Source organism: Hemibagrus wyckioides, linkage group LG01 (genome assembly GCF_019097595.1).
Source record: "Hemibagrus wyckioides isolate EC202008001 linkage group LG01, SWU_Hwy_1.0, whole genome shotgun sequence".
In the NCBI taxonomy this organism is placed as follows: domain Eukaryota; kingdom Metazoa; phylum Chordata; class Actinopteri; order Siluriformes; family Bagridae; genus Hemibagrus; species Hemibagrus wyckioides.
Window position 1 is genome coordinate 33,820,093 of NC_080710.1, and position 15,687 is coordinate 33,835,779.

The window sequence follows — 15,687 nt, forward strand, 5'->3', positions numbered from 1 at the left end:
ACCCAAACATGAGAAAATGTGCTACCTCCTTGACTGCATTATTTGGCTCTACTTATTTCTGTGAGTCAGCCTTTTCCACATGAAGATTGTTAAGTCCATGTACCATTCTACCATGGACTGATGACCACTTGAACATCTGCATGAAGCTGGCTACCAGCAGCTACTGTCCGGACTATGCAACCCTGGCTGATTCCATTCAGTGCAAGTCATCAGAGTAAGGTAAAGACCTAGAGAGAGTTGTATTGTGCCATATGGGTTCATGCAGTTATGCAAGGTACCCTAACAAATATTGTATATATAAAGTATGTTTAGCTTTTGTAATGTAGATAGATCATTTTTACTCTGTCATTTTAAAAGTAGCTCACAAGCTGAAAAAGTGTGGGCACCCCTTAGTAACTAAACCATATCATGTACTTGAAATCTACAATTTGGTTAACAGGGTTGTAGTTTAATTGACCTTGTGAATCAATTTCAGAATCCATCCATCTATCTAATTTCTGTACCACTTATCTCAAACAGGGACGCAGGGAACCTGGAGTCCTGGAGTTTAACAGTGGGTACCAGAAGGTGAGCCCCATGGACAGGGTGTCAATCATATGTACACTCACACACCCGTTCACACACTTCCGACAACTTTGGAGATGCCAAGTAGCCTACAAAGCATGTCTTTGGACTGGGGTAGGAAACCAACGTACCTAGAGGAAACCTCCGAAGCACAGGGAGAACTTTGCATGCGCAAGGTGAAGACGGGAATCAAACCTCATATCCCTGAGGCGCTAGGTGAATGCGCTAAAAATGAAATAACTTATTTTCTTCCTCACATGATCTGCAGTTGGATCTGATGACCAGCTTTCTGTTGAAGTTGTGACTTTATTCCAAATACAGTACTTCATAGTGGAGAATGTGTTCAGGCAACAGGGTTGAGTAAATGTTGTAGGAAACTTTTCATGAATAGCAGAAGAGAACAAATGATTCAAGTTCAAGATGTTTAATACTGTCATACGTTAGTTTTTACAGTGTGCAGATGGACAATGACCTGAAGCACATCTCTTGCTTTGTCCAGTCATGTTTAATCCCTAGATGATGAGAGTTAGCCGGGTGACTGCATAGAGAAACCACATCTACAAATTGCTAGGTAACCCAATTTAGTTGTAAATCCCTTTAAATGAAAAAGAAGCTCCAGAAGATCTGACTTGGTATCCTTTCTAACCATATTAGTGTATTAAACCATATTTAATACAATTACCATGGAAACCATATTCTCCCAATGCTCCTCCTATTCATTCACTGTGGGCAAAATTTTATCAAACCGGACATTAGATTAGCACATCATATATATATATATATATATATACATACACTATATTGCCAAAAGTATTCGCTCACCTGCCTTGACTCGCATATGAACTTAAGTGACATCCCATTCCTAATCCATAGGGTTCAATATGACGTCGGTCCACCCTTTGCAGCTATAACAGCTTCAACTCTTCAGGGAAGGCTGTCCACAAGGTTTAGGAGTGTGTTTATGGGAATTTTTGACCATTCTTCCAGAAGCGCATTTGTGAGGTCACACACTGATGTTGGACGAGAAGGCCTGGCTCTCAGTCTCCGCTCTAATTCATCCCAAAGGTGTTCTATGGGGTTGAGGTCAGGACTCTGTGCAGGCCAGTCAAGTTCCTCCACACCAGACTCTGTCATCCATGTCTTTATGGACCTTGCTTTGGTCACTGGTGCACAGTCATGTTGGAAGAGGAAGGGGCCAGCTCCAAACTGTTCCCACAAAGTTGGGAGCATGGAATTGTCCAAAATGTCTTGGTATGCTGAAGCATTCAGAGTTCCTTTCACTGGAACTAAGGGGCCAAGCCCAGCTCCTGAAAAACAACCCCACACCATAATCCCCCCTCCACCAAACTTTACACTTGGCACAATGCAGTCAGACAAGTACCGTTCTCCTGGCAACCGCCAAACCCAGACTCGTCCATCAGATTGCCAGATGGAGAAGCGTGATTCGTCCCTCCAGAGAACGCGTCTCCACTGCTCTAGAGTCCAGTGGCGGCGTGCTTTACACCACTGCATCCGACGCTTTGCATTGCACTTGGTGATGTATGGCTTGGATGCAGCTGCTCGGCCATGGAAACCCATTCCATGAAGCTCTCTGCGCACTGTTCTTGAGCTCATCTGAAGGCCACATGAAGTTTGGAGGTCTGTAGCGATTGACTCTGCAGAAAGTTGGCGACCTCTTCGCACTATGCGCCTCAGCATCCGCTGACCCCGCTCCGTCAGTTTACGTGGCCTACCACTTCGTGGCTGAGTTGCTGTCGTTCCCAAACACTTCCACGTTCTTATAATACAGCTGACAGTTGACTGTGGAATATTTAGGAGCGAGGAAATTTCACGACTGGATTTGTTGCACAGGTGGCATCCTATCACAGTTCCACGCTGGAATTCACTGAGCTCCTGAGAGCGACCCATTCTTTCACAAATGTTTGTAAAAACAGTCTGCATGCCTAGATGCTTGATTTTATACACCTGTGGCCATGGAAGTGATTGGAACACCTGATTCTGATTATTTGGATGGGTGAGAGAATACTTTTGGCAATATAGTGTATATATTTTTATTAATGACTTCTCAAATCAGTAACCATTCTCCACTCCTCTATATTTCCACTCTTCAGTCTACTTTTCAGCCCTGTTTACAGTTTACTGTGGACTGATTCTGTTGGACCCAGTGGAACTGTATCATGTATGGAGGAAGAATCATGACCTAAAATTGTACCTTCACAGAGACGGCAGTGAGTAAAACTGTACAGCTATAAAGAGATCTACATGCTGCTTCTTCTGGATCAAATAATGAGAGAGTAAAGCCTGTAAATACACAACACTGCAGAGGAAGACTTTTGGTGTGTGAATTTATTGGCACTGGGGAACACTGTCAGATTTTATAGTTTTTTAGCAGTTTTTATTACTGCATTTATATTATAAATACTTTACTGTATTGCAGGAACTAGAAAAAAAAAGATTGATGAGGTCTTGGTCAACATGATTGTGAAAGATTACCAGCCATTTACAGCTGTTAAAGGTGTTGGATTTAGGGAGATTTCTTTAGAGCCAACCTTCATTATTCCCTCTCATCAGTCATTAAAGAAAATGGTTAAGGATATATACAAGAAGGCCAAAGAGAAGGTAAAAGAAGAGGTGAAAAAGGCTAAAGCTGTAGGCCTGACATCAGACATGTGGATGTCTTTGCAGATGGATGCGTATCTGTCAGTGACACGTCATTTTATAAATGAAAAGGATCGGCTATCCACAGTTCTACTCGGGGTTGGAAAGTTTACCGTGCCACTTCAATGAGGCTTCCACAGAATTATCAGAGGAGAAGAGAGTGTCAGGGTCAAAGGTGACTCCTCTTATAAAAATGTTGAGGCATGCAGTCAGCTCAAAAAGCTCACAGGTTGATGATGACAGGGCTTTGCAATTGTGCAACAACCTCCTGAGGCTTCTAACAAAGATGTCTGTATATGAGACTAAGAGCATGTTGTATGACACCTGACACGTTTTAAAACTGTAGGATTCTGCAGCCAGTCAACGGTACCACAGTGACCCAAACATTCCACGTACAGAAGATCCCCTGCATTTCTGGGCTCTTCAAAATGCTGTCTATCCACATCTTCATCACCTTGCCTTGGAATGTTTGTGCACTCCTGCCTCCTCAGTCCCACATGAGAGAATATTCTCAAAGGCAGGAAGAGTAATACATAAAAAAAGAAATAGACTTAGCCCCAGCACTGTTGAACAAGTTCTGTTCCTTAATACAAATCTTCCATACCACACTAAATAAAAGATTTCCCAGTGTACAAGCAAGCACCTTCACTGTCCAGTTCACAAGCACTTCATCTGACCATACCACAGTAAACTTACTGTCATTTATACACCTACACAAGCCTTGCCTATGAAGTCATAGGTTTAGGACTAGGATAAAAGTAAATAAAACTGTAAGTGTTGATCAAAGCAGATTCGTATAAATTACTACAGTGCAAGTTAATTCATCCCATTTATCAGTTCTTTCATTAATTCTTTCATAGATTCATTATTCATATAGTGTGTAGGTACATCAACACTGACACATGAAACAATAATCATTTTTATTGCCTTTATTCTTTTAATAGCAAAAAGTGGTTGATTTATTATGTGTAAAAATCAGAAATTGCTGCTTCCTCAGGGGCTTAACTGCAGCTATTAAACCTTCTGACCACAAGAACCAGCAGGCTCTTTCTCTTTCTCTCAACTCCCTGTAGCAACCAGACAATATGGCTAATGAAGCTAAATCTGTCAGAATAAACGTCAGAAATTCATCTTTTCACGACCGAAAACATGAACTACTCATAAGCAAACTAGCGGTAACATGGTATTAAGCTTTTTTTTTTTAAACACAATTAAACTCAAATTACATGACTTCTGACTTTGCTAACTAAACAAAAGAAAAAGAGAGAACATTAAAACACATCTTAACAGCACCAATATCAAGCGGTCTTTGCCGCTAATGCGCTGCTGCGTGTGAGTTGACCGCATGTCAGTCCAATTAAATTCCCCACCATAATCTCAACACTTTCCAACTACATTTAACAATACATGAAATAAATTTTCAGGTTTTGAGAATGTTCACTAAACTAAAACAAAAACCTGACTTAGCTACATTTACACAAATGATTTCTTTAAAAGCAGGATGATGATGAAGTTGAAGATGATGATGATATAAGCTGCAATTAACTATTTCAGTATTTTTTAATATTAAAAATAAAGCTTAAGAGAAACAACTAGAGAGAAAACTGAGTGCTGGTTTCATTAAGAAATCTGCATGAAGCATGAGGCTGGTTAAGTTTGTAAAAGAATGTGTGGATTGTTTTCTCTGTTCATCTGCTGGTGATGGTTATGTTTTTCTGCTGGTTCAGGATGGATGAGTTGTTGGCATGGAGGAGAGCATTCAACCATCTTCTGCTTCTAATCCAGGTTTACAGAGTTTCCTGATCTGTGGAGGAAAATGGCACTCAGGTGATCACTGCACTTACATCACCACAGAAGCTTTAGACAGGGCATTATATAGCTGTTCTCCTGCATGTTCTCCTACATGTTCTCCTACATGTTCTCCTGCATGTTCTCCAGCATGTCTTCACATTTCAGCATTTACTCTGTACTGAATATGGACTCAGATACTGTGATCACTTTCCAAACTAGTAAGTAATAAATTCTTACTTTCAGTTATCTGCTGTTTCCTGAAGATTTTGTTGTAGATGTTAAATGCTACTAACAGAGACAGCAGGATTAGGACTTTGCAAAGCCACATAGACACAAACACCATGAAACCTGAGAGAGAGAAAGACAGAAAGAGCAGGGAAAAAAAATCCAGGAGGAATTATTTTTAGGCAATTTTTATTATATCTAAATGTTGGATCAGGATAATGAACATGGTTTCTCAACCAAATCTACAAACAACAGGATCCTAAAACTGCAGATCCTGAAGCATGGCAGGTTTTGGTGAAAGTTAAGGAATGATGAGACTTACCAGACTTTGCAGTAACAGTTTCTAAAAAGTAGAACAAAATTTAGACTTGGTTTGCTTTTCAACTGCATCATGTCAGGTTATATGCATAAGTGGATGTGTCCTAGCTCTTGAACTGTGGTGTATTTATTATATTTTATCTGTCTGTTGTGAAGTCTGTGCCTCCGTTTATCAGACACATGTATGTAAGAGAATATAAATATATATATATTATATGTGCCTGATGTTTCTGTCATTTCTTTCTCTCTGTTTGACTAAACACTTCAGTCAATATCTATAATAGAATAGAATACAGTTTTATCAGTACTGAACATAACAGATCATCTTACACAAAGCCAATTTTTGGTCTATCAAGTCCAGACAAGTCTTTTGGTCAGGGCACAACTAACTATTAATGTATGTATTTATACAGTGTACGTATTGACAAGGTCAGGATGGTTTAAATTAGTTTTCTGGTTTGTTTTTGTTGAAAAATAGGACCAGCTATGTTCATTAGAATATCACAGGCAGGTGCAAACTTTAATATTTAAGATCCGTGAACCTGCAGATGAAGGAAAAATCATCAGGATTCTATTAATATTATTGTCCTCTGAAACTATAATACTATATACTTCTTTTTTGTCTTTTGGCTTTTCCCTTCAGGGGTCTCCACAGTGAATCATCTCTCTCCACCCGTCTCCTGCATCCTCAACACTTACACCCACTAGCTTCATCTCCTCATTTATTCCATCCATATTCCTCCTCTTTGGCCTTCCTCTTTTCCTCCTGCCTGGCAGCTCCATGTCCAACATTCTCCTACCAATATACTCACTCTCCCTCCTCTGGACATGTCCAAACCATCTTAATCTGTCCTCCCTAACTTTGTCCCCCAAACGTCCAACATGAGCTGTCCCTCTGATGTACTTGTTCCTAATCCTGTCCAACCGTGTCCCTCCCAAAGAGAACCTCAACATCTTCAGCTCTGCTACCTCCAGCTCTGACTCCTGTCTCTGTCTCAGTGGCACTGTCTCTAAACCATACAGCATGGCCGGTCTCACCACTGTCCTGTATCACCTTCCCCTTGATTCTCGCTGATATTTTTCTTTCACACAGAACTCCTGACACCTTTCTCCACCCATTCCAACCTGCCTGCACTCGCTTCTTTACCTCTTTCCCACACTCTCCATTACTCTGGACTGTTGACCCCAAGTACTTAAACTCCTGTACCTTCTTCACCTCTTCACCCTGTAATCTTACTGTTCCACTTCCCTCCCTGTCATTCACACACATGGACTCAGTCTTACTACGACTGACTGTCATTCCTCTTCTCTCCAGTGCAAACCTCCACCTCTCCAGGTTTCCTCCACCTGCTCCCTGCTCTCACTACAGATCACAATGTCATCTGCAAACATCATTGTCCAAGGAGACTCCTGTCTGACCTCCCCTGACAACTGGTCCATCACCATAGCAAACAGGAAGGGGCTCAGAGCCGATCCCTGATGCAGTCCCACCTCCACTCTGAACTCCTCTGTCTGCCCTACAGCACACCTCACCACTGTCCTGCTCCTCTCATACATGTCCTGCACCACTCTGACATACTTCTCTGCTACTCCTGACTTCCTCATACAGTACCACAGCTCTTCTCTTGGCACCCTGTCATACGCTTTCTCCAAGTCTACAAACACACAGTGCAGCTCTCTCTGACCATCCCTATACTTCTCCATCAACATTCTCAGAGCAAAAATTGCATCTGTTGTGCTCTTTCTGGGCATGAAGCCATACTGCTGCTCACAAATTTCCACTACCTTCCTTAACCTAGCTTCCACTACTCTTTCCCATAGCTTCATTGTGTGGCTCATCAACTTTATCCCCCTATAGTTGCTGCAACTCTGCACATCACCCTTATTCTTAAAGATCGGCACTAATACACTTCTTCTCCATTCCTCAGGCATCTTCTCACTCTCTAAAACCCTGTTATGCTGTTAGCATAGCCCAATTTCCACCAGCGCCCTGTAGGTCAATGGTGCCGATGGCGGTCGTTGTTAACCCGGGCCTCGACTGATCCGGTATGACATTTAGAGTACTGACGATTTGCATGGTTAAATTTGGCAATGTTTTACGCCGGATGCCCTTCCTGACGCAACCCTCTCTATTTATCCGGGCTTGGGACTGGCGCAGAAGTCACTGGACTGTGACCCCATGGCTAGATTTATAATACTATATACTAATATACTTATATTAATTGTATATTACAGTCCAACTACTGGTGATCTTATAAATTATAAAAGCACATGTTGTTCTAAGAATATAGCCTGTATGTTTAGTTTAGCTTAGCTTAAACTGTACCTGAAGGTTCCTGCTCTGATTTAAACACTGACCTGTCCACCACCTCAAGTTCAGCAGTAGGAGCACTTGCAGCAGTAGTACTCTATCCCAATCTCTAACATGTTGCAACATTGCTCTGTTAAAACTTCTATTATATTTCTTTTTAAAATATATCTTGTTAACACCATTAGTTTGCACAAAGTGAACTTCTTAGGCGATAGTTAGCCTAATTAATAATTAATTTTTATTTATTAAAAAAAGATCTTGACCCTCTAACACTTACACTGTCTATTTGTCACGGCCGGGATCCTCGCCCTAGGCGGGGCTCGAACCCGGCCGGCCGTGGTGTGCGTGCACATGCCAACACGCGACTAAATGCAGACTCAGACACAGGATCCGGCGAAGCGCTGCTTTTATTGAACCATGAAGACACGACATGGGGAAACAGACGAAAGACGAGACGTGGTGTGATTAACTGGAAAATAATAAAGACGGAACCTAGATACAAACAGGATCATAGACGGACAGGAACCACGGAACATGCAACAGTTAACACGCAGGTTAAACCATCATGGACAAGGACATACACAGAAGGATCCCTATATATAGGGAAAGACATTAGGGTAAACTGGTTACAGGTGACACTCAGGAGAGAGAACGATAGGACAGGTATAACTTGAAAGACACATGAACAAGCAGGCTTCTCGGATTCACCTGCCAGCGCCCTCCTCAGGCCTGGCAGGGAACAGTCCAGCAGTTCCTGACACTATTCTGCTTCTATTATTTATTTTATTTATTATATAAAAATCTTGACCCACTAACACTAGCACTCTCTATCAACTTTTTATTCTTTTTATTTATTATTTTAAAAAACATGCTCCATGTACTGTGTTAGACTAAACGAGACATGTCACAGCACGTTTGATTTTATCTATTGTAAATTGCTTTGGGTGAAAGCGTCCGTCTGCCAAAGTATCGCGAGAGTGACGCTAGTGCATATTCTAGTGCACACTCTTAAGACACTCTTGTGGTAGTTTGACCTCGTTTACTGATCGGTCTGCACAAAGCCGCTTCAAGTCAAACACACCAATTACCTGCCTCTGGAAATAGCCAATTAGGCAGTGCGTCGCTGATGTTGGTCATTTACACTCCGCGATTTCCTGATTCGTAGATTGAGCGGTCCTCAACACATCATCAAACCAAAAATGGAAGAAGAAATCATAAGCACAGCAACATCAACTTAAAACAGAGCGAGGGAGAGGAAAGACTGTGTTCAACAACCAGAGAGACTTTACAGAAACAGTATGACCACCTGCCTAATATTGTGTTGGTCCCCCTTTTTGGTCCCCAAACAGCCCTGACCCGTCCTGCACTGTGTATTCTGACCCCTTTCTATCAGAACCAGCATTAACTTCTTCAGCAATTTGAGCAACAGTAGCTCGTCTGTTGGATCGGATCACACGGTCCAGCCTTCACTCCCCATGTGCATCAATGAGCCTTGACCGTCCATGACCCTGTCGGTGGTTCACCACTGTTCCTTTCTTGGACCACTTTTGATAGATACTGACCACTGCAGACCGGGAACACCCCACAAGAGCTGCAGTTTTGGAGATCTGATCCAGTGGTCTTGTTGAAGTTAATGCTGGTTCTGATAGAAAGGGGACAGAATACACCGTGCAGGACAGGTCAGAGCTGTTCTGGCAGCAAAAGGGGGACCAACACAATGTAAGGCAGGTGGTCATAATGTTATGCCTGTTCATTGTATGATATACACTACTCAGAAAAAGTTAAGGATATTTGGCTTTTGGGTGAAATTTATGGAAAATGTGAAAAGTTCACACTACAGTGATATTATATCATGAAAGTAGGGCATTTAAGTAGAAGCTGCAGTGGTGATTTCCTCATCTCAAACAATTTACTGAAACAAAATCCAACAACAGTGGTGGGTATACCACAACAAAAAATCTCAATGTCTCAATAATCTGTCATGTGCCCTTGACCATCAATTACAGCTTGACCACGACGTCTCATGCTGTTCACGAGTCGACTTATTGTCTGCTGAGGCATGGCATTCCACTCTTCTTGAAGGGCGGCCCTCAGGTCATTGAGGTTCTGGGGTGCGGGGTTACGAGCCTCTACACGGCCACTCGGCTGATCCCAGAGGTTTTCTGTGGGATTCAGGTCAGGAGAAAGTGCAGGCCACTCCATTTGAGGTACCCCAGCCTCCAGCAGCCATTCCCTAATGATGCTCCTCGATGAGCTGGAGCATTGTCGTCCATGAAGAGGAAATTAGGCCTGTGTTGTTCATGCAGGGGCACAATGACTGGATTAATGATGTTATTCAGGTAGTATTGGCTTGTCACTGTACCATTCACAAGATGTAGGTCAGTTCTGTATTGAGTGGACACACCTGCCCAGACTGTAACACCACCACAACAGTGGCTGAAGCATAGCGCTCTCCTTGACGTCTCCAACCTCGTTGGGTCCATCATTTCTGGTCAACGTGAATCGACTTTCATCAGAGAACAGCACTGAGGCCCACCGGTCCCTCGTCCAGTGTAAATGCCCCCTGGCCCGACGCCTGTGCCTGGTGGTGTGGTCAGGCACCCTTGCAGGTCATCTAGCACGCAGACCGCGCTGATGTAAACGGTTTTGAATGGTCTGACATGACACTTGGGTTCCTCTCACCTCCCTTAAATGTGCCTGGAGTTGAGTGGCCTTCATCATCCGGTTCCGCAGGGCACTGTTCACAATGAAGCGGTCATCAACGGGGGATGTGGCCAAAGGACGTCCACTTCTATGTCTTTCTGTGACTCTTCCAGTCTCTCTGTATCTCTGTCCCAACCTGCTGATGACACTCTGTGACACTTTAAGCTCAGTGGCCACTTCCCTCTGAGAACATCCTGTTTGAAGCCTCACAATGGTGAGGTTCTGTTGATCAGTTGTTAGGTGTGGTCTTGGTCTCATGATGTCAAAATGTGAACAGCATGATGAAGAGGACTGTTTAAATACCAATTCTAATGGAACCAGAAAATTTATTGGTGGATTCATGGATCAAACACCAGTTGTGAATTTTGCCGTTAAGCACCTTGTTAGAGAACAGCAAGTTCTGCAAAAAGTACTGAAACACTGAACAGTTGGACATGTGCATTCAGAAGTGTAGAGAAGGTCAAATTAAGTTCACCTGGAAAGGTTATAGTGCATTTTAGGTGCATCCTGAAATTTCACTCGAAAGCCCAATATCCTGAACTTTTTGTGAGTAATGTATATTATTATTATTAGTGTATATTATTATTATTAGTGTATATTATTATTATTATTAGTGTATATTATTATTATTAGTGTATATTATTATTATTAGTGTATATTATTGTTCTCTTAAATATGTAAATTTCTGCATTTTAATTAGATGGAGCCACAATTACCAATATTTTTCATGATTTTTCATGAAACACACCTCTGATCTTCACACCTCTGATCCTCACACCACTGATCCTCACACCTCTGATCCTCACACCTCTGATCTTCACACCACTGATCCTCACACCTCTGATCCTCACACCTCTGATCCTCACACCTCTGATCCTCACACCTCTGATCCTCACACCTCTGATCCTCACACCTCTGATCCTCACACCATTGAAACACACCTCTGATCCTCACACCATTGAAACACACCTCTGATCCTCACACCACTGAAACACACCTCTGATGCTCACACCACCGATCCTCACACCTCTGATCCTCACACCACTGAAACACACCTCTGATGCTCACACCACCGATCCTCACACCTCTGATCCTCACACCTCTGATCTTCACACCACTGATCCTCACACCACCGATCCTCACACCTCTGATCCTCACACCTCTGATCTTCACACCACTGATCCTCACACCATTGAAACACACCTCTGATCCTCACACCTCTGATCCTCACACCACCAATCCTCACACCATTGAAACACACCTCTGATCCTCACACCATTGAAACACACCTCTGATCCTCACACCACTGAAACACACCTCTGATGCTCACACCACCGATCCTCACACCTCTGATCCTCACACCTCTGATCCTCACACCACCGATCCTCACACCTCTGATCTTCACACCACCGATCCTCACACCTCTGATCCTCACACCACCGATCCTCACACCTCTGATCTTCACACCACCGATCCTCACACCTCTGATCCTCACACCACCGATCCTCACACCTCTGACCCTCACACCACCGATCCTCACACCTCTGATCCTCACACCTCTGATCCTCACACCACCGATCCTCACACCTCTGATCTTCATACCACTGAAACACACCTCTGATCCTCACACCACCGATCCTCACACCTCTGATACTACACCTTTGATCTGTGTAAACTTCTAAACTGTGTGTTTGTTTTCTCAAATTGAATATTTCCTTACCTGTTAGATTTTAATCTGAAAAAGGCGGACAAACAAAATTAAAACAGGAAAATGTTCTAAAATTAATTTATGCTGTTTTAAAAATAAAAAACAACAACATGAATAATAATAACTTTGAATAGAAACACTTAAAAAAACATGAAAATAAATACTATAACTCACATTCATGCAATCAAATCAGGTTTTTTAACATGGTGCACAGTGACGCAGCCATTTTCTTTTTTTTTCCATTTTCCCCACTGCAATGATGCAAAGGCTTATTGAGTTTTATTAGAGGCCCGTCTTTAATTTATTTTATGCTGATCACGAGCAGGCCAAAGTCAGAAAATAGCATTTATGACATTTTCACAAAGAAAAGAGGCCCTGAGACCGAGACCCCTTCACATGATGCAGAAGAAAACACTGTCAGATGCCCAACTCTGCCACAAACAGCAGAGATCAGCAGAAAAGATGAACGGTGAAGGTGATGCGTGTGGACATCATAGCAGTACTGTTATCCAGCAAAGAAAAAACAGAAATCCAGAGTCAGGCTATATAAAATTGTTTTTTTTTTTTTAATGTTTTGGTTCGTCAACTGTACCAGTCAAGTTCCTCCACACCAAACTCACTCATCCATGTCTTTATGGACCTTGCTTTGGTCACTGGTGTACAGTCATGTTGGAACAGGAAGGGGTCATCCCCAAACTGTTCCCACAAAGAGCATGAAATTGTCCAAAATGTCTTGGTATGAAGCTGAAGCATTAAGAGTTCCTTTCACTGGAACTAAGGGGCGGAGCCCAACCCCTGAAAAACAACACCTGAGGGGTGTCCCAAAACTTTTGGCAAGACAGTGCACATTTTTCGGCACTATTCTATCTATATTGTGTATTTTGTGTCCTGCACTGTTTGCACACATTGGCACTTTATGCAGCACTGTATGAAGACAACTGATCTTCTGTCCTAAGCTCTGTGTTATGTTGTTGTGTGTAGCACCAAGGTCCTGTGGTCTCATTTCAGAGTGTACTGCGTCGGCTATATCTGACTGAAAAGACAATAAAAGCTTGACTTGATCCATCAGAACCTCGGCTCCAGCACTGACAGTTTGGTGTTAGTGAGTCACAGCACTGACGTCTGCAAATATTAGTGTTATTCAAAACTCTATCTGTTCCAATACTCACTTAAAGCTGGGTGCTTTGTTACCGAAGGTGTCATGTTCTTACACGTCTGATGCTGAAATTCTCAGATTCATCTTTAGATCTCAAACCCAAAGCCGGACTGTACAGGTCCACAAAGTGTTTTTAAAAACAAAATATTGGTTACACACAGACAGGAAGCTGTTCCTCTAAAAAAAAACAATGAAGTTGAGAGAAATGACCACAAAACACACACTTTTACTTTATTAGAAATATTTCTCTATGCGCAGTTTACTCACACACACACCATCAAACCCATGACACAAACATGTGTGTACTTTACACTCAGCAGATATACAAGTCCAGAACAATGTTTGTCATGTGTCCAAGTGTGTGTGTGTGTGTGTTGAGTCAGCGTTTCCACACTCCTGCTCCTGTACACTGTTCAGTCACTATAGTGATGATGATGATGATGAAGGGTATCAGTGCTCCAGGCTCTTCAGCAGTGTATCTGCGATGTGTCTGATGGAGCTGTAGGTGGCGCTCTCTGGAAACGCCTGCAGGAAATCACAGCCTTCATCCACACTCGCACTCAGGAGAGGGTCCAGCGGCACAGAGCCTACACACACACACACACACATTATACATGTACTGACTTTATTGCCTTAGCGTGGTCCCATGTTCTCTGTGAGACTCACCCAGGAACTTTGATCCTGTGAGCTTGGCGAGTTCATCTCCTCCTCCTTTAGAGAAGATACTGGTGCATTCCTACACACACGTAATGGGTGGATTAGGTGTAATAGGGGGCGGGGCTAATTTCTGGGCCAGAAAAGGTGCCTTTGGATTTTTATCCTAATAGGCAGGTGTGTGTGTGTGTGTGTCTTACAGTGCAGTGAGGACACACGAAGCCACTCATGTTCTCCACTATGCCCAAAATCTTCACACCCGTCTTCTTACAGAAGGTAATCTCACGCCGGACATCTCCTGTAGATACCGCCTTACACACACACACACACAGCAGATTTATTACACGCAGTTTTGGCATATTGTGCGATCGGCGCCGTTGACCTACAGGGCACTGGTGGAAATTGGGCTACTGTTGGTCGAAGAAGTAGAGGAGGGAGGAGAGTGTGCAGACAGAGAGAGAAGAGGAAAGGTAAGAGTGTAGGACTGAGAATAGGAACTCTGAATGTTGGTACTATGACAGGGAAAGGTAGAGAGCTGGCTGATATGATGGAGAGAAGGAAGGTGGATATACTGTGTGTACAGGAGACCAGGGGGAAGGGGAGCAAGGCTCGTAGTATAGGAGCAGGATTCAAGCTGTTTTATTATGGGGTGGATAGTAAGAGAAATGGGGTAGGTGTGGTCCTGAAGGAGGAGTTTGTGAGGAATGTTCTGGAGGTGATGAGAGTGTCAGACAGGGTGATGAGTCTGAAGTTAGAGGTTGAAGGGGTGATGTTGAATGTTGTTAGTGGTTATGCCCCACAGGTAGGTTCTGAGTTAGAGGAGAAAGAGAGATTCTGGAGTGAATTAGATGAGGTGATAGAGAGTATTCCCACGGGGGAGAGAGTGGTGATAGGAGCAGATTTTAATGGACATGTTGGTGAGGGGAACACAGGTGATGAGGAGGTGATGGGCAAGTTTGGAGTTAAGGAAAGGAACCTTGAAGGACAGATGGTAGTGGACTTTGCTAAGAGGATGGACATGGCTGTGGTTAACACTTATTTTCAGAAGAGGGAGGAGCATAGAGTGACTTACAAGAGTGGAGGTAGGAGCACACAGGTAGACTACATCCTATGTAGAAGAGACAATCTGAAAGAGATTAGTGACTGTAAAGTGGTAGTGGGAGAGAGTGTAGCCAGACAGCATAGGATGGTGGTGTGTAGGATGAATCTGATGGTCTGTAAGCAGAGGTCAAAGATAGAGATGGAGAAGAAAACCAAGTGGTGGAAGCTGAAAAAGGAGGAATGTTGTGAGGAATTTAGACAGAAGTTGAGGCAGGCTCTGGGTGGTCAGGTAGTGCTGCCAGATGACTGGGAAACTACAGCAGAAGTGATCAGGGAGACAGGAAGAAAGGTGCTGGGTGTGTCATCTGGAAGGAGGAAAGAACATTGGAGACTTGGTGGTGGAATGAGGAAGTTAAGGATAGTATTCAGAGGAAGAGGTTAGACAAGAAGAAGTGGGACATGGACAGGACTGAAGAGAATAGACAGGAATACAAGGAGTTACAGCACAGAGTGAAGAGGGAGGTGTCTAAGGCCAAGCAGAAGGCGTATGATGAGTTG

The 15,687-nt window shown here is 43.1% G+C and overlaps 1 protein-coding gene across 1 annotated transcript in view; it reads right to left on the reverse strand.

Moving 5' to 3' along the window:
- Nucleotides 1-13,640: 13,640 nt before the first annotated feature.
- The window catches only part of nubp2 (nucleotide binding protein 2 (MinD homolog, E. coli)), a 23,690-nt gene continuing 21,643 nt past the window's right edge, over nt 13,641-15,687 (reverse strand). The window contains exons 5-7 of the mRNA XM_058391200.1: nt 14,289-14,399; nt 14,101-14,170; nt 13,641-14,021 (exon numbers count right to left, since the gene is read on the reverse strand). Coding sequence (XP_058247183.1) covers nt 13,885-14,021; nt 14,101-14,170; nt 14,289-14,399 — 318 coding nt within the window. The 3' untranslated portion in view covers nt 13,641-13,884. The remainder of the gene's footprint in view (nt 14,022-14,100; nt 14,171-14,288; nt 14,400-15,687) is intronic.